The sequence below is a fragment of the Macaca thibetana genome, chromosome 13, assembly GCF_024542745.1.
Source record: "Macaca thibetana thibetana isolate TM-01 chromosome 13, ASM2454274v1, whole genome shotgun sequence".
Classification (NCBI taxonomy): Eukaryota; Metazoa; Chordata; class Mammalia; order Primates; family Cercopithecidae; genus Macaca; species Macaca thibetana.
The window spans coordinates 26,219,236-26,239,718 of NC_065590.1; the positions used below are offsets into that span (position 1 = coordinate 26,219,236).

At 38.8% G+C, this 20,483-nt stretch overlaps 1 protein-coding gene across 6 annotated transcripts in view; it reads right to left on the reverse strand.

The window, feature by feature from the left end:
• Positions 1 to 293: 293 nt before the first annotated feature.
• The window catches only part of CTNNA2 (catenin alpha 2), a 1,178,402-nt gene continuing 1,158,212 nt past the window's right edge, over positions 294 to 20,483 (reverse strand). For all 6 annotated transcript variants that reach the window (XM_050752972.1, XM_050752976.1, XM_050752977.1 and 3 more), the window contains one exon: positions 294 to 1,491. In XM_050752972.1, coding sequence (XP_050608929.1) covers positions 1,204 to 1,491 — 288 coding nt within the window. In that variant the 3' untranslated portion in view covers positions 294 to 1,203. The remainder of the gene's footprint in view (positions 1,492 to 20,483) is intronic.

Below are 20,483 nucleotides of genomic sequence, written 5' to 3' on the forward strand. Positions count from 1 at the left end.
TTTTTCCAGCTTAAAGGGGAAAAGTCTAAAATGAATAAAATATTTTGAAATTAATTGGCTTTTCTATTAAAAAGACTGTCATTTTCAATGCAATATGAAAGTGAATGAAGACAAATGGAAAAACCACAAAATAAATATGTGAACTCTAAAAATGACAGAATTATTTGGATATCATCTATTTTATCCCTAATCTAAAAACAAACCAAAACATAATGCATTTTTAATGAATTTTCAGGAAGATACTCTAATCTTTATTAAGTACATACTTAAAAAAAGAAAACATACTTGAGATGTCAAGATTAAATGTGTTTATTTCGAGTTAGTGAATACAATGGTATATTAGATACCAGCACTCCAAGCTACACCTATGTATTTGCCTCTAACTTTCACACGTTGTCAGTTTCCTTCCCTCTAATATTCCACCACTGGGCCTTCTATTTCTAGCAAAATCATAGTTCAAATTAAAAAAAAAAAAAAAAAAAAAAAAAAAGCAAGATTGGTCACCGTATTGTGCTTCCAGTGCCCCCAGAAGGATTTTAATTGTCTCAAATAGATGTTTATTGTTTTCAGTAAAGGGGGGAAAAAAAAAAACCATGATCACTAGTAATGGCACAACTAGAAGAGAAAACAGAATGCAGATTAAAAGAAGCATTTTAGGCTGGACTAGTTAATTTCCCCTCAGTTAAAAATCGACATAATATCACGGATATAGACTTCAAGGTTAAATTGTTCAATTCGTGGGCCACACACTTAAGCGTATTGGCTAGTACATTTTTGCACTGAAACAGAAGCAATACAAGTTTTATGTTCTACCATTACACTTCCAAATTTTTCACTTATGAATATACCTGCCAACCTAATGATTCTTGCATGCATTAGAGTTTGCTTTTGTAGAGTTAAGTTTATTTTCCCCATCCCTCCCACTCCCATAAATGTTGCGCCAATGCGAACTCTGTGCCCAATTTTATGAGAATGTTGCAAAGGACAGCTCTGTGCCACCTCAGTACAGGAATGTCCTGTCTCCTTCCCAGGCTACAGATGGATCAGTAGTATTGATCTCATCTCATCATACATGCAAACAGACACTGTTCCCTTAATTTCCCCATGCCAGAGGCATACGAGCCAGCAGGTATGCATACAAAAATGGAATTAAAAAGAAAAAGAAAGAAAAGAAAAAAAGCTTTCTTGTTAAAACCTATCGTTCTAGAAGGAATCCATTGCTTTGAATTCACTTAAAGCCTGTACAGGCGAAATGTGTTTCTTCTGAGAACCTCGTCGAACTCGTGTCTGGAATTCTTCAGGCTTTTCTCTCTTCACAAGGGGCTTCTTCTCTGGAGCCTTCATCTTCCAAGACACAACAGGTGAGTTGACAGCTGCTGTCCCATAGACCTTCTGGTATTTGGTTGAGGCCACATAGGATGCTTTCACCGTGAGGACAACAGCATTCATCAGGTTTTTAGCTGCCTGGATAAGCGATGTGGCACTGTCCAGCTACAGCGGGAAAAGAATGAGATACATGTGGGTCAACGGAAGCCCCAAATTCACAAGATGGTGATATACTTTCACAGTTAAAGTTTTCCTTGTGCAAATAAATAGTATTGCTGAAAAGGAGCAAATTATCACAAGTTAAGATTTCTAAAATCTCAATACAGCTAATGGCAAAGCCCTCATCTTAACAGTTAGGAATTCCAAGGTAACAGAAGTTTTCCAAAGTGGAACATCTCATATTATTACATTAGGGTAATTAGCAATGGTGACAATTACTCAAATGTTGGACAAGCTTTTGGCAGACACTAAAGAAAAAAAGTTATAAGGGGTTACATCTCAATTTTATGGCCCGACCAATGGAAGTATCTATCTATCTATAGGCTATTTCTACATCTTGAGCTCAGGGTTGGTGAGGATACAGTCATTTAAGCAGAAGAACAGTCCATGGGTGCTCTTGCTTCTATGAGGTGTTAATAGAGCTTAGAGTATCAATTTAACTATTTATTAACAGGTCCTGAATATACCTTCTATATAAATACTGATATTATGTCAGGATCTCATAGCATTCAGTGAGACCCTCCCATCCATTCATTAATGAAATATTGAGTACTTACTATGTGCCAAATACTATGATAAGAAATTTGTATTTTCCCACTTAGCTCTCGTTAACAACTCTATGATATAGGCCTGTCATGCCCTTTTAGAATGAGAGAGCTGATACATGCAGAAGTCCAGTAACTAGCACAGGTTTTAGTCTTTAAAACCTGCACGACTACTCATCTATACTGCCACTCTGTTGGATAGGATGGCTTTTAAAAATGCCATGACAAGTCACAATTTTTTGTGACCTGAAAGTCATGACCATCACAAGACTTTCAGGCCAGGAATATTTTGGGTTACCTTTTTTCTGTCTTTAACTAGTTAGTGTGATGAGTACTGTATACTAGATCATTCAATATCTGCTTCAACCTTCTTTTTGTTCACCGCCTGGGCATAGATGGTGGGGTTACATCTCAATTTTATAGCCCAACCAGTGGAAGTACCTATTTATCTACACACTGTTTCTATATCCTGAGCTCAGGATTGGTGAGGCTCAACAATGCATCTCCTAGACTCTCCTTCAGCCAGGATTCTACATGTGACCTAGTGAAAGAGAAGAATTAACAGCTGAACTGCAAATATTATTCCAGCCTCAGGGATGTCTGAGCATAGTCTGATCTTTCATCAAACTTCTCATAACATCAACTAACAAAATATATCAATTACAGTTAACTGAAGGAAGCAAAGATGTTCCTAAGTATGCTGTTCCTAGTTGTAGAGATTATTTGTTGTATAGCCTGTAATTCATGAACTGTAGCTGCATTAAGCCTTCTGGGGGCTAGGTGACTAAGAAAGTGTTTAAACAGAGACTCTAGATCTTATGGTTCTCCCAGCTGACGTAATTCACTTTAGCTTTGTGTGTCATTCCTTATTAACAAAAATATGTCCCATGCAGTATTGAGGTTATCAGAAGTTGCATCTAACACCACTGTGATACTGTTCCTTTGGCTGCTTTTTGTTCCATATCCCTTATTTAAGCTAAATTAATGTTGTTCTGTGTTTTAAAAAATGTCAATCAAATGAGCTCAATTTTTCCATCACCAGAAAAGCTTGTAGTCTGACCAATGGGGAAAACAATGGAAGATGTTTTATATAATTGCATTGTGAATTAACTCAACCAAATGGATGGAGTAACCCACTTACTTGATCACTTCTATTATGCCATACAAAATGTACATATACCCAAATCACTGCTTAACCCCAAACTGTTTAGTTTATACAGCCTAAATTTCTAAAGATAATTAAGGAAAAGCAAACTCTAGGTTATTCATGTTAACAGGAGAGAAGCCACACATGAATTAGTGGGGTGGTTCTCAAAGCCTGGTCCCTGAGGTGCAAGAGCATCAGCATCACCCGGGAATCTGTTAGAAATCACATTTATCAGGCCCAATCCAAAACGTACTGAATCAAAACCTTGCAATCTTTGCTTTAACTAGCTAGCCATCCAGGGGGTTCTGATACTTGCCAAAGTTTGAGAACTACTGGATTAATGAAACCTAAAGACTGTCTTGATGGTTTACTTTATCCAATGATTTCAGGACTTCTGTCATACACAAGTTTGCTAATATCATAGCCAGTTATCTCACTGAATTTTACTTTTTCGTCTTTCCCATCTTACCCCCAGGTAGAAGTGTAAATAATGAAAGACAGAGATGAGACAACAAAATGTTGGAAACAATCAGCAGCAGATAAGTCATGGTTTCTTTAGAAGCTAAATACCTAACACCTTTGGCCAATGCACAGTTCTTTGCAAGTCTGTCAGGTTTCAAAAATGAGTAAAGTTAATTCATAAAATTAGTTAATTCTATCGTGTGCTATGAGTAAATAAAAGGTAAAATATGACAGGGACGTTTGGTTGATTTGCTTTGGGCAACAGAATTAGTAGAAGTAGAACAAGCTGATATATTGCTATTAAATGGTCCCCAAAGAGTGTCTCTTGGGAGAACTGAGTTGCTCTGAAGAGAAGGGATTACAAGTAAATTTGGAGATTTTTACCACAGATTCCATTTTCAGATAGATGGTGTTTAATTCTGCAGCAAAAATACCAGAGCCTGCCTCTTCTTCAGAACCCCTTTGCTTTTCAAGCCTGATGCAGGAATCCTGTAAATAAACCTAATACATTGTTTGAGAGTGAGAAAGCTTTGAAACATTAAGTCAAGAATTTTGTTTGAGCCGCCTGCTAAGGCAGATCTTGAATTTGTAGCAAGGTAAAGTGAGGAGGTGAGAGATCCAGCCAACTAAACTGGAACAAATATTTCCACAAACAAAAAGTTGAATTTCCAAAGGTTACATCTTGCCCTTTTCTGTAGACCCACTTTCAGATTTAGATCATTATCGGCACGATCACAATTCTTTCCAATTTAAAATGCCTTTCCAAAATGGTACCAAACCTCTGCTTTCTAATTGGCAAGTGTTGGCTAAAAGTTCACTTCCTAAAGAAAAGATACTAGAATAAAGCTGCATGGCAAGATTTTTTAAATAAAAAGTTTAGGAACACTTATTTAACATCATTGCATTCTATTTTGTGACTTACAGTGAATATGTTTAAGTGAAGTTTTCAAAATAATCAAAATTCAGTGAGCACTTACTAGTCGCTTGACATTGACTGAGTCCTTTTAATTGTGTGATTTAATTTTCAAAAATTCTTGAAGTAGGAATGATTATTACTCCCCATTTAAAAAGTGAGGAAGTTGAAGCTTAGGGAAGTAACATAAGTTGTCCCTGCAGTCATTGGCAAAGTAGAGATTAGGACCAGTACAATCTCTCTCCAAAGCTCACTCATTTGAACCCCACCATGGAGCAATATTTCCCCGAAACATCACTTAATCTCTCAGGTCTTGTTTTTTAGTTATTACCTATCCAAAATGAAGTTGTTTCTACGAATGAACAGGCTGGAAGCCTGTCCTCTAAACTGGGCAACATCCTTTTAACATCATGGCTATGTCAGACAAGTGCCTCATCTCTCCCAATCTGTGATTCTTTGTCTCATCCTCATAGCCCAAATCCTCACTGAGTAGCCTCTGGCCTCAGGTATGTTGCTGCCTAGAGCTCAGCCCTTCCTTGTTCTTCCTGGCCTTGAGTTACCCTTATGGAAATAGAGACTGGAATCTGATCTCTGCTAATTTGTCCCATTACTCTGAAGCACATTTATACTAGGCAGGGCTCAGCTACTCTTATTAGTCATCGAATCCTTTACCTGGTCCAGTGTTGCTAGTTTTAAAATGGCATCAAAATTCAACCACTTCTCAGCCCTTCCTCAAGCTGACCTGAATAAGACATATCCACCTTTTCCTAGTTAAGGACCTTTTGTATTCTTATAGAATATCCCATTAAGTTCCTGTATCTAACCTAAGAGAAACTGCTTATTTTCAGCTAGTTTAAATAAAAACAAGAGCATACATTTAACAAATTAGACCATGTGCTGTTTTCTGAACTAGTTTCCTGAGTTTCATTTAATCTCACAACCAGCCCTAAGACAGGTAATAGTATTTTGACCAATTGAGACTTAGAAGCATACAGTTTGCCCATTATCACACTGCTAACATGTGGTGAAACCAAGATATAAACCTAGGCCATCTAACCACAGAGCCCATGCTCTCACCGTTCCTCCATGCTACTTCCCAGAGCCATCCAGAGCAGATGAATCCTCAGCCCTCAAAATCTACCAAGATCTGCTACACTCATTCTCCCTATTCAATCCCATAGGTGTCTGCTGTTCCTAACCACAGGAATTAGACTTCTCCTAATTGTTATGATTCTTTTAAAATATCAAAATATTATGTTTAAAAGAAAACAGATGTTTCCTCACATCTTGTGCTATTATAGTCCATGAAAAGCAAATAGGGGCAGGAGAGCTGTTTTATAGGCCTATCTATAGGACATTGTCTTTTTTTCCCCTGCCTCTATTCCTACTCTTCTTAATACCACTCAACTTCTAATAGAGTTCTGTTCTCTATACTCCCCTCATTTTGTATTTTGAATGGGCAGAAAGACTGGAGCAAAGACTTATCTGAATTGTGATTCTTCCATTTATTGATATTTGTGCAGCCTAATTCCTTATATCATCAAAGGTGAAAAACGTTAAGTATTTGAAATGACTCTTGTACAGCTTATGTTATCAACTGAATATTTGTGAAAGCCTATGTCCTTAGCTGCATGCTACTTCATTCACACAGGACTTACGTTGCAACAGGCGTTCAGTTTCAACAGAAACAGAATTCGACTGCAGAAGTCAACTACATTCTTTCAAAGGAAAGTGCTACTACACCTCTTGAAATGCTGAATTATCACTGACTTTTTATCCTCCAGTGTATCCCTACATTTTTCCATCTACACATTCATCCAAGTATTTCTTCAGATGCCTATTGAATACTTTTTGCCAACTACTGTGCTTAAGTGTTGGGTATGGAAACATAAATAGAAAAAAGCACTGAAATACAAGAGCTCACAGTACAATGAGAAAAACAGACACAAACTAAAGGTTTTAACACGGTATATAGTGTTTCAGTAGGATGCGAGATGCTAAATGAACAAAAGGAATAGGGATTTACCTTGAGTCAGGTAGGGATAGGAGACGGGAAAACAAGCTTCGTTGTGAGCATATCTAAACACTCTTTAATAAGAGGGTGTTGGTGACTGAATGGTTAACAGTGATAAGGAAGGACAATTCTGAAATACCTAACTAGTCCAACTTGGTATACATCAATGCTCTTAACTGAGATTGTGGAAATAAGAAGGATGTTGAAAGTGCTACAATGCTGAGTATAACTCTGGACATACTGAGTTTGAGTGTGTGTGTTACACTTAGGTGGTTTACCAGAGGGCCAATTGTATTTATGGGAGTAAATATTAAAAAAATCACATTTTGCTTATATTGATCTTCCCAACTGTTTCATATATGGTGGTGGTCTGCATACTGTAGGTGTATAAAATATGTTTGATTTCATCCTTTCATATTCCTTATTGTTTTTACAAAGATTAAATAATACAATCTAAATCAAATATTAAATCCACACACCAGGTCAAAAGGTTCAATAAATTTACAGAAAGATTTCTCAGCCTAAGACCTTTAAAATCAACATTACTATCCTTTTAATAATCTAAGATATAACATCATCAACAAGTATTTTACTTGCATAGAAAATAACCTTCCTTGGTTATGTAGGGAATAGTTAAGTAATTAGCAGTCTTTTACCCTTCAGAATGGTGAACTTCCTGGGGTCAAATGGAAATAAAATAAATGCTATTTAGTAAAAGCTTGCTTTAAAAACAAATAATAGTATTGTCAAAAGTGAAAAATACTATAAAACAGGTAGGGGACACATTGCAGATGATATCACATAGTAAATGTCTTAGAATGTTAATTTGTAGAGGCTGGGCATACGATTAAAGAAGAGAATTGGGATTTGAATGTGTGTTCTGAATTCATACATTTACAATATGCATGGAAAGAGATCAATTTTCAGATTGTATGTCCTTTTCAAAAAAGCTGATCATCTAGTAACAAAAATTAATGAAACAAATGGCAGTTCATGAAAATCCAAAGTACAAAGCAATCTGTCATTGGATTAAAAATAATGCAAATGTCATGGGACTGCTGGCTAAGCTAAACAGAATAAAATAAGCCAAATCCATTTGGAAGGTGATTTTGAAATAAAAGAACTGAGGTGTTTGCTTTGATTCCTTCAAATGGCTTAGAAATGTCTGGAAGAAGGAACCAGTTCCATCTGGGCCTTGCTATTTTATTTTCATTATTGTAAGTCAGAGCCAATAACACTAATGATTTTGATAATGCTAAAATATGTGTAAAGTCAACTTTAGTCTTTTGCAACATTTTAAAATGGGAATAACATAGCTTTAACATATAAGAACAAGAACAATTTTGATGGGGTTATTCTAAACATGTTCAGACCTAGAGTAGGTTTTCAGGGGAGGAAGCTGTGATGGGAGAATTGGCAATAAATTCAAAGCAAACACCTCAAGAAAACTGGAATCTTTCCACTGGAGCTGGTCATTTATTTATATTTAAACTGTTATCTCCCTCAAAGGAGTCACAAATTGCTTGCAAGGAAAAAAAATTTTTGCTACAAGTCAGCTTTGCTGTTAATGAATTGGAGGTTAGAAACCCAGAGCATTGGAGCCTATTATCCTCCAAGAAGAACATTTCATGTTTTAAAAATCCACGAGGCTTTGAAGACATATTTGATGTCCTTAGAAACTGTGACACATTTGAAATACCTTGAAATATCTGTGTACATTTTCCAGAGTCTATATCCATAACACTTTTTTAAAAACTCTAGAAAGTCCAGGGTAATAAATAACTCAGGTAAACAAAGACATGGTGAAAAGGTGCAGCCTAATCGCATCTTTCCCCACTTAAGCTACTTCAGAATGTTTATATGCTCACAAAAAGACAATTTCCTTGATAACAAGCTCTCAATTCTCTGTTGGAGTCCACTTACTCTTTCTCATCAAACAAACTGTCATCCATAGTGTCCATGGCAGGCATTATTAATCAATCAGGCACCTTGCTCCCTCAGAATCCGCTAAGTAGTGTGGGAAAGGAAACTTATTTACCTCTCAAGAGGGCACATTTTAACAGGGTTGTCCAAAAAAACTTGATTCTGTTTATGACACAGATACATCATCCATTGTAGCGCTACTTGTATATTTGAATTAACTTGTTTGATTTCTAGTGTTTTCTTTACTAGCTATCAAATATTGTTTGATACTGACAATTTTATTTGACATGTTGTCTTGCTGTCACCCAGGCTGGAGTGCAGTGGCGCAATCTCGGCTCACTGAAACCTCTCCCTACCTCTGGCCTCAGCCTCCTGAGTAGCTGGGATTACAGATGTGTGCCGCCATGCCTGGCTAATTTGTGTGTTTTTAGTAGAGACTGGGTTTCACCATGTTGGTTAGGCTGGTCTTGAACTCCTGACCTCATGATCCGCTCACCTCAACCTCCCAAAGTGCTGGGATTATCGGCGTGAGCCACCGTGCCTGGCCAACAAATATTTTATCTAAAGGATGTTGCGTTTACACTTTTGTTTCCACAGCTGATTTTTAGGGACATATTGTGCACTTTTTTGTACTAATACCATATTATGATTTGCTAATTAAGGAGAAGATGTAAGTATTAACAGAAATGTAAAACATTTAGGGGATGATTTTAAATCAGGTGATAAAAATTGGCTGCATATTTTAACAAGGAAGGATGGTGTTAGAGGTAAAAGTGAGCATCACAGATATGTTGTATTTATTGTTATTAAAAAACAAAACAAAACTTCAAGGCTGGGCATGGTGGTTCACGCCTATAATCCCAGCATTTTAGGAGGCTGAGGTGGGTGGATCACTTGAGGCCAGGAGCTCGAGACCAGTTTGGTCAACATGGTGAAACCCCATCTCTACTAAAAATACAAAAATTAGCCAGGCGTGTTGGCAGGTGCCTGTAATCCCAGCTACTGGGGAGGCTGAGGCAGGAGAATCACTTGAACCCAGGAGGAGGAGGTTGCAGTGAGCTGAGATGGAGCCACTGCACTCCACCCTGGGTGACAGAAAGAGACTATGTCTCAAATAAAACCACATTAAAAGAGTTAATATTACAACACATACTGATCCCTGATAAGTGAAATTCTATGTGATAACTCCTGAAGAGTTTCTAATTCCAAGGGTATTCCCATTTGACAACAGGATTTGTAAAGCAAATATTTTCCAGCTCTAAGTAATGGATCAATTACACAGAAAAGAGGACGAGAGGTCTGTTACCTTTCCTTCAGGGCTTCCTTTAAGTAATGCCAGAGAATCAGCCAGTGCTGAAGGCCAGTTGTTAGGAAATCTTCATGGAATGGCTCAAGATTAAATTGGCAAAGACCTTAGCAGAAAGGCACACTGCAGGCTCAGTCAGGCTAAGAAAAATTTCTCAGCCTTGCTGAGAAATTTACCAATTGGCTCTCTGGTAACTTTCTCAACTGGACATATTTGTGTCTTCATTTTTAATTCATTTAGGTAGGTAGTAGTGCTTCATAGTTGGCCAGTCCACCGATTAACTGTCTTCATTTGCATTTTTTCAATTATAGGTAAGTAAACCTTGGGGACTCCCATGAAAGCTTAATTATAGTCAACAAATTTCCTAAATATGGCTTAGAGCCATTTTTTTTTTTCTCACCAATAAAGGCAGAACAGTTTTTGCTCAACCCAAAACAAGGCATTCTTTCTAACATGGAAATCTTGAAGATAAGTGGGAGTGCTGACAGGTTGGCCCTTGGAAAGTTAGGAACAGAGACACCTGTTCCTCTAACCAGTCTCCACCTTCTTTTCCTACACTTCTTCTTTCCTTGCTTCCTTTTTTTTTTTTTTTAAATTTATTTATTATTATTATACTTTAAGTTGTAGGGTACATGTGCATAACGTGCAGGTTTGTTACATATGTATACTTGTGCCATGTTGGTGTGCTGCACCCATCAACTCGTCATTTACATCAGGTATAACTCCCAATGCAATCCCTCCCCCCTCCCCCCTCCCCATGATAGGCCCCGGTGTGTGATGTTCCCCTTCCTGAGTCCGAGTGATCTCATTGTTCAGTTCCCACCTACGAGTGAGAACATGCGGTGTTTGGTTTTCTGTTCTTGTGATAGTTTGCTAAGAATGATGGTTTCCAGCTGCATCTATGTCCCTACAAAGGACACAAACTCATCCTTTTTGATGGCTGCATAGTATTCCATGGTGTATATGTGCCACATTTTCTTAATCCAATCTGTCACTGATGGACATTTGGGTTGATTCCAAGTCTTTGCTATTGTGAATAGTGCTGCAATAAACATACGTGTGCATGTGTCTTTAGAGCAGCATAATTTATAATCCTTTGGGTATATCCCCAGTAATGGGATGGCTGGGTCATATGGTACATCTAGTTCTAGATCCTTGAGGAATCGCCATACTGTTTTCCATAATGGTTGAACTAGTTTACAATCCCACCAACAGTGTAAAAGTGTTCCTATTTCTCCACATCCTCTCCAGCACCTGTTGTTTCCTGACTTTTGAATGATCGCCATTCTAAGTGGTGTGAGATGGTATCTCATTGTGGTTTTGATTTGCATTTCTCTGATGGCCAGTGATGATGAGCATTTTTTCATGTGTCTGTTGGCTGTATGAATGTCTTCTTTTGAGAAATGTCTGTTCATATTCTTTGCCCACTTTTTGATGGGGTTGTTTGTTTTTTTCTTGTAAATTTGTTTGAGTTCTTTGTAGGTTCTGGATATTAGCCCTTTGTCAGATGAGTAGATTGCAAAAATTTTCTCCCATTCTGTAGGTTGCCTGTTCACTCTGATGGTAGTTTCTTTTGCTGTGCAGAAGCTCTTTAGTTTAATGAGATCCCATTTGTCAATTTTGGCTTTTGCTGCCGTTGCTTTTGGTGTTTTAGACATGAAGTCTTTGCCCATGCCTATGTCCTGAATGGTACTACCTAGGTTTTCCTCTAGGATTTTTAGGGTATTAGGTCTAACATTTAAGTCTCTAATCCATCTTGAATTAATTTTCGTATAAGGAGTAAGGAAAGGATCCAGTTTCAGCTTTCTACTTATGGCTAGCCAATTTTCCCAGCACCATTTATTAAATAGGGAATCCTTTCCCCATTTCTTGTTTCTCTCAGGTTTGTCAAAGATCAGATGGCTGTAGATGTGTGGTATTATTTCTGAGGACTCTGTTCTGTTCCTTTGGTCTATATCTCTGTTTTGGTACCAGTACCATGCTGTTTTGGTTACTGTAGCCTTGTAGTATAGTTTGAAGTCAGGTAGCGTGATGCCTCCAGCTTTGTTCTTTTGACTTAGGATTCTCTTGGAGATGCGGGGTCTTTTTTGCTTCCATATGAACTTTAAAGCAGTTTTTTCCAATTCTGTGAAGAAACTCATTGGTAGCTTGATGGGGATGGCATTGAATCTATAAATTACCTTGGGCAGTATGGCCATTTTCACGATATTGATTCTTCCTATCCATGAGCATGGTATGTTCTTCCATTTGTTTGTGTCCTCTTTTATTTCACTGAGCAGTGGTTTGTAGTTCTCCTTGAAGAGGTCCTTTACATCCCTTGTAAGTTGGATTCCTAGGTATTTTATTCTCTTTGAAGCAATTGTGAATGGAAGTTCATTCCTGATTTGGCTCTCTGTTTGTCTGTTACTGGTGTATAAGAATGCTTGTGATTTTTGCACATTAATTTTGTATCCTGAGACTTTGCTGAAGTTGCTTATCAGCTTAAGGAGATTTTGGGCTGAGACAATGGAGTTTTCTAAATATACAATCATGTCATCTGCAAAGAGGGACAATTTGACTTCTTCTTTTCCTAACTGAATACCCTTGATTTCTTTCTCTTGCCTCATTGCCCTAGCCAGAACTTCCAACACTATGTTGAATAGGAGTGGTGAGAGAGGGCATCCCTGTCTTGTGCCAGTTTTCAAAGGGAATGCTTCCTGTTTTTGCCCATTCAGTATGATATTGGCTGTGGGTTTGTCATAAATAGCTCTTATTATTTTGAGGTACGTTCCATCAATACCGAATTTATTGAGCGTTTTTAGCATGAAGGGCTGTTGAATTTTGTCAAAAGCCTTTTCTGCATCTATTGAGATAATCATGTGGTTCTTGTCTTTGGTTCTGTTTATATGCTGGATTATGTTTATTGATTTGTGAATGTTGAACCAGCCTTGCATCCCAGGGATGAAGCCCACTTGATCATGGTGGATAAGCTTTTTGATGTGTTGCTGAATCTGGTTTGCCAGTATTTTATTGAGGATTTTTGCATCGATGTTCATCAGGGATATTGGTCTAAAATTCTCTTTTTTTGTTGTGTCTCTGCCAGGCTTTGGTATCAGGATGATGTTGGCCTCATAAAATGAGTTAAGGAGGATTCCCTCTTTTTCTATTGATTGGAATAGTTTCAGAAGGAATGGTACCAACTCCTCCTTGTACCTCTGGTAGAATTCAGCTGTGAATCCATCTGGTCCTGGACTTTTTTTGGTTGGTAGGCTATTAATTATTGCCTCAATTTCAGAGCCTGCTATTGGTCTCTTCAGGGATTCAACTTCTTCCTGGTTTAGTCTTGGAAGAGTGTAAGTGTCCAGGAAATTATCCATTTCTTCTAGATTTTCCAGTTTATTTGCGTAGAGGTGTTTATAGTATTCTGATGGTAGTTTGTATTTCTCTGGGGTCGGTGGTGATATCCCCTTTATCATTTTTAATTGCGTCAATTTGATTCTTCTCTCTTTTCTTCTTTATTAGTCTTTCTAGCAGTCTGTCAATTTTGTTGATCTTTTCAAAAAACCAACTCCTGGATTCATTGATTTTTTGGAGAGTTTTTTGTGTCCCTATCTCCTTCAGTTCTGCTCTGATCTTAGTTATTTCTTGCCTTCTGCTAGCTTTCGAATGTGTTTGCTCTTGCTTCTCTAGTTCTTTTAATTGTGATGTTAGAGTGTCAATTTTAGATCTTTCCTGCTTTCTCTTGTGGGCATTTAGTGCTATAAATTTCCCTCTACACACTGCTTTAAATGTGTCCCAGAGATTCTGGTATGTTGTATCTTTGTTCTCATTGGTTTCAAAGAACATCTTTATTTCTGCCTTCATTTCGTTATGTACCCAGTAGTCATTCAGGAGCAGGTTGTTCAGTTTCCATGTAGTTGAGCGGTTTTGATTGAGTTTCTTAGTCCTGAGTTCTAGTTTGATTGCACTGTGCTCTGAGAGACAGTTTGTTATAATTTCTGTTCTTGTACATTTGCTGAGGAGTGCTTTACTTCCAATTACGTGGTCGATTTTGGAGTAAGTACGATGTGGTGCTGAGAAGAATGTATATTCTGTTGATTTGGGGTGGAGAGTTCTATAGATGTCTATTAGGTCTGCTTGCTGCAGAGATGAGTTCAATTCCTGTATATCCTTGTTAACTTTCTGTCTCGTTGATCTGTCTAATGTTGACAGTGGAGTGTTGAAGTCTCCCATTATTATTGTATGGGAGTCTAAGTCTCTTTGTAAGTCTCTAAGGACTTGCTTTATGAATCTGGGTGCTCCTGTATTGGGTGCATATCTATTTAGGATAGTTAGCTCTTCCTGTTGAATTGATCCCTTTACCATTATGTAATGGCCTTCTTTGTCTCTTTTGATCTTTGATGGTTTAAAGTCTGTTTTATCAGAGACTAGTATTGCAACCCCCGCTTTTTTTTGTTCTCCATTTGCTTGGTAAATCTTCCTCCATCCCTTTATTTTGAGCCTCTGTATGTCTCTGCATGTGAGATGGGTCTCCTGAATACAGCAGACTGATGGGTCTTGACTCTATCCAGTTTGCCAGTCTGTGTCTTTTAATTGGACCATTTAGTCCATTTACATTTAAGGTTAAGATTGTTATGTGTGAACTTGATCCTGCCATTATGATATTAACTGGTTATTTTGCTCGTTAGTTGATGCAGTTTCTTCCTAGCCTCGATGGTCTTTACATTTTGGCATGTTTTTGCAATGGCTGGTACCAGTTGTTCCTTTCCATGTAGTGCTTCCTTCAGGGTCTCTTGTAAGGCAGGCCTAGTGGTGAGAAAATCTCTAAGCATTTGCTTATCTGTAAAGGATTTTATTTCTCCTTCACTTATGAAACTTAGTTTGGCTGGATATGAAATTCTGGGTTTAAAATGCTTTTCTTTAAGAATGTTGAATATTGGCCCCCACTCTCTTCTGGCTTGTAGAGTTTCTGCCGAGAGATCTGCTGTTAGTCTGATGGGCTTCCCTTTGTGGGTAACCCGACCTTTCTCTCTGGCTGCCCTTAAGATTTTTTCCTTCATTTCAACTTTGGTGAATCTGGCAATTATGTGTCTTGGAGTTGCTCTTCTCGAGGAGTATCTTTGTGGCGTTCTCTGTATTTCCTGGATTTGAATGTTGGCCTGCCCTACTAGGTTGGGGAAGTTCTCCTGGATGATATCCTGAAGAGTGTTTTCCAACTTGGTTCCATTTTCCCCCTCACTTTCAGGCACCCCAATCAGATGTAGATTTGGTCTTTTTACATAATCCCATACTTCTTGCAGGCTTTGTTCATTTCTTTTTCTTCTTTTTTCTTTTGGTTTCTCTTCTCGCTTCATTTCATTCATTTGATCCTCAATTACAGATACTCTTTCTTCCAGTTGATCGAGTCGGTTACTGAAGCTTGTGCATTTGTCACGTATTTCTCGTGTCTTGGTTTTCATCTCTTTCGTTTATGACCTTCTCTGCATTAATTACTCTAGCATCAATTCTTCCACTTTTTTTTCAAGATTTTTAGTTTCTTTGCGCTGGGTACGTAATTCCTCCTTTAGCTCTGAGAAATTTGATGGACTGAAGCCTTCTTCTCTCATCACGTCAAAGTCATTCTCCGTCCAGCTTTGATCCGTTGCTGGCGATGAGCTGCGCTTCTTTGCCGGGGGAGATGCGCTCTGATTTTTTGAATTTCCAGCTTTTCTGCCCTGCCTTTTCCCCATCTTTGTGGTTTTATCTGCCTCTGGTCTTTGATGATGGTGATGTACTGATGGGGTTTTGGTGTAGGTGTCCTTCCTGTTTGATAGTTTTCCTTCTAACAGTCAGGACCCTCAGCTGTAGGTCTGTTGGAGATTGCTTGAGGTCCACTCCAGACCCTGTTTGCCTGGGTATCAGCAGCAGAGGCTGCAGAAGATAGAATATTTCTGAACAGCGAGTGTACCTGTCTGATTCTTGCTTTGGAAGCTTCCTCTCAGGGGTGTACTCCACCCTGTGAGGTGTGGGGTGTCAGACTGCCCCTAGTGGGGGATGTCTCCCAGTTAGGCTACTCAGGGGTCAGGGACCCACTTGAGCAGGGAGTCTGTCCCTTCTCAGATCTCAACCTCCGTGTTGGGAGATCCACTGCTCTCTTCAAAGCTGTCAGACAGAGTCGTTTGCGTCTGCAGAGGTTTCGGCTGCGTTTGTTATTGCCCTGTCCCCAGAGGTGGAGTCTACAGAGTCAGGCAGGTTTCCTTGAGCTGCTGTGAGCTCCAACCAGTTCGAGCTTCCCAGCAGCTTTGTTTACCTACTTAAGCCTCAGCAATGGCGGGCGCCCCTCCCCCAGCCTCGCTGCTGCCTTGCAGGTAGATCACAGACTTTTGTGCTAGCAATGAGGGAGGCTCCGTGGGTGTGGGACCCTCCCGGCCAGGCGTGGGATATGATCTCCTGGTGTGCCTGTTTGCTTAAAGCGCAGTATTGGGGTGGGAGTTACCCGATTTTCCAGGTGTTGTGTGTCTCAGTTCCCCTGGCTAGGAAAAGGGATTCCCTTCCCCCTTGTGCTTCCCAGGTGAGGCAATGCCTCGCCCTGCTTCAGCTCTCGCTGGTCGGACTGCAGCAGCTGACCAGCACCAATTGTCCGGCACTCCCCAGTGAGATTAACCCAGTACCTCAGTTGAAAATGCAGAAATCACCGGTCTTCTGTGTCGCTCGTGCTGGGAGTTGGAGACTGGAGCTGTTCCTATTCGGCCATCTTGCTCCACCCCCTCCTTGCTTCCTTTCAACACCCTCCCTTATCCCAACCCTTCAGGATCTCCTGCCAGAGACCTCCTTTAAGTTATTGGTTTCCATGTAACAAAAAACTCATGAGGAATTATGCAACAAAGAGCCAACAGACTTTCAGGAACCCCCCCATAACTGGGAAATATTCTTAGGCAGAGAGACAGTCCTTATGTCACATGAATATGTAAGGCATTAACTGTTCATCTTGTCATCCCTGATTCTGTGCATCAGCATGTCTTGATCACCCAACATTTATGCCTTATAAATAATTCTGCAAGGAGCTAAGCCTCCTTTTTGCCTTACCAATAGGAGAGCCAGCTAGCAGAGCATCAACACCTTTGATCCCTCTATTTCCACCTTCCTCCCTCCCTAGATGGTATCATCATGACCATAAGACAAATGTAAGAGGAACCATTGTCTAAGAACCCACGAGAAGTACGTTTTCATAAAATAGATCAAAGTGCCACTAAATGACCCTGCTCGCATGAACGTGGTATCTGCTGCTAAGTACTGAAGGCCATTTAATAACTTGCAAAATGGCTCCTACCCTCCAGCATGCAATGCACTGAGAGAAAATTAGACTAGATGAGTCAAAGGCTGTGGTTTAGGTGCAGGTTGGTGGAGTACTGTGCCTGGAAAATGAGCAAAATCTGAAGATCCAGAATGATTCTTCATTTTTTCACTTGCCTTCTCATCTAAGCCCTAGGAGCTATGTCCTAATGTGGCATTATTCAGGGGATGTAAACACCCATGCAGGCTGTGATCCTCTCCTCATCAGGTATATAGAAATAGCTAGTCAAAGTCTCTGTTGCAACTGAGGTCCAGGATGAGGAGAGAGCAGAGCGATTCTGTTCCCATTGAGTGTTTGCTGCCTCTCCTTGGGACCCCAGCCCCTTTTGTGTGATCACCTCTTCCCCACCTCTTTCTTCCTCTCCTGTGCACTCTGTCTCTAGTGATACATTCTTACATGCATGCTTTCATCTGTCCTACCTTAAAGTAGGACAAACCTTTGAAATTAAGGTTTGAGTTCAAACCTTGATTGGATGGATCACTAACTACAAGATCTTGAACAACTACTAAACTTACCTCTACCTCATAAAAGTTCTTTAAAAGTATAAATAAAAATGGCACTTTCTAGTCTTATAAAACATTAAATGAGATAATGCCACTGAAGTTGAGTGCCTGGCACATGATAAGCCCTTAACAAATCTCAGCTTTTATTATTACTGTGACCCACCTTTCCTTAAATCACCAGGTGAGTCCAAACATGGTCTTATAAAATTTTTATTTCTCTTTTCCTACATCTTCCTCCTTACTTTTTTTCCTTTCAAAGTTTCCCCCATTCAGCACTTTAGACTTTCTTTAACTCTCTTCTTCCTGAAGCTACCACCATCTTGGCTTGGTCTCAGTGCCTAAATCTTACAGTTTTAGGGATAAGGAATGGAGAATTCATGAGGGGAGTAGGAAAATACCAACACTTATGTATCTTTTCTAGCACTATTGAATACTTTAGATGGAATAAAGGGGTAGTCAAGACTGGGTGCAAGAAAACATAGGAATTGTATGTAAAGATGTGACACCTAAAATATCTAAGAACATTTAGGACTTGGTAAGGAATACTGATAATAGAGAGTCAAGATGGCTCTACTAGAACGTGGAAGAAAGGTAATCTAGCCTGGGAAGCTGATGTTTGAATATCTAATTTGGGAATCATCAAAATAAACAGTCCATGTAAAATATTTTATACAACCACTTCAAGGATCTAAACTTCCCCAAATTCTAGCTACTCATTTTGGTTAAGAATATCATTTATAAATATCTCATATTAAAAAACAAATGGTGTTACATCATAAAGGATGACACCTTACTTCATTCGACTGAGTATACACTGTTGTCAGACCCCAGTTGAGATTCCTCACTACCCCTAAAAGGGAGCCCCTTCTTGTTTGGAAGTGCCCACCAAACATTGAAGGCCAAATCTCCCAAAGCCCTGGGTTTATCTCCTTCGAAACACAAACACTTGGGTTCCCTAGCATTGTTTCCTAAATCTTTAACTGTATTTTGCTACAAAGCGGGTTATAAATGCATAATTTTTAATCTTTTATTTGGTCTTAAACCACTGAAGCCAGCATCCACCATCTCCAGCTAAGAATGACCTTATCTCAGCATCTAAGTCCACCAATAAATTCCCAGTTTCAAATCTACATATTCTTTAGGATTACTTGAAAATCTCATCCAACTAGCTTCCCAGAACATAAGCACAGCCATCTTGCTGCCTTTGGTACTTCTGTGCACACATTTATTAACCAAATAAGGTAGCAAATGTCAGGTTATATGAAAAGACCTTCCAAAGAACAAATCCAAGGTTACTGAAAAGGACAGTGCCTGGGCTAATGGCTATAAAAGTCAGGAAAAGGCAAGAAGATACAAAAAAAAAAAAAGCTATGGGCATCCTCAAGACAACTCATACTTGTCAATGCTCTAAGCCCTTACTAGAACCAATAAAACAAGGATGATTAGTGTGTGACACACGTACTGCCATTTCTTCATCAGTATCCTTAGCAGATATGCCCAATCAATCAGGTCCTTTTTTCCTACTGATCCTAGCCATGGTCTCAGCATTCTTCTCAACACATAGCTCAAACACCAGCAATTGGTGAGAGTTAGCAATCAAGATGAAACCATTTACCATATCCAATATGGGCCTTCTATACAGAACTGCATAGGAGAGGGCTATGATTTGACTCATGTTACCTGTACAGTCATTGCTCCAATTAAGAGTAGTATATTAATATCACTTCTACTTCTAATATAATTTCTCCTCACATAATTCATAAAGAATGAGCTCTTAACTATAGCACAGAAAATTGAAGTGAAATGTTAGACATACATGTAGCTGTATAAAATAATTCACTACATTAACCTAAAATTTCAACTCTTTTTTCATTACAGAAATTAAGAGGAAATGCTATCATCATTTAAGGGCTCATAAGAGGTCTTTAGTACAATAGTTTAAAAATCAGTAATTTTAATTAAATTAGTTTTAAATTTGAGCAGTTGATCCATGGGATTTTAAAAACTGAATGCTTTTTTTTCTGTCTACTTTAAAATATTTTTTGAGTAGACACAGAATAAATGCCCTCCAAATCATTTTCTTTCTTCTTGGTCACTGCTCTTTCCATTGTGAGCTGTAAATCCACCACTAACATTAACACACATTCAAATAATTTTCAAATGATTACCGTGTACACGATCACAGATGCAGGTAGGAGTTTTCTATTACTTTTAACAATGAGTTGTAACCATTCTATTATCTATCTTCCATCTAAATTGTACTTCAGGTTCTTGCTATAAAAGTCAGGAAAAGGCAAGAAGATACATATCAAAAAAAAATAGCAAAGGGCATCCTTAACAACTCATACTGAGTTCAAACCTTGATTTGATGGATCACTAACTACAAGATCTTGAACAACAACTAAACTTACTTCTACCTCATAAAAGTTCTTTAAAAGTAAAAAACTCTTCCTACCCTGAGATACCTGTAAGACTTGCTCCCTCACATCCATCTGATCTTTATTCAAATATCAGTTATCTTCACAAAAACGACCACTTGACATGAAGAGAATGATCTAAGCATCTGTAAGCCTTTTCTTGTGGACTGTTCCCAACCTTCCAGAGACAGTGAGAGCTCTATGATTAACTCCACCCTTGCCCCAACCTGATTCTTTTGCAGTCCTCTTCATCTCAGTTATTGGCAACACAGTTCTTCCCACTGCTTTGGTTAAACACCCAGAATCTTATGCTACAACTGTTTTCTCCAACTCAACATTTAATCTGCCATCATGTCCTGTCAGCAACATCTTCAAAACATATCTATTACTTGGTCT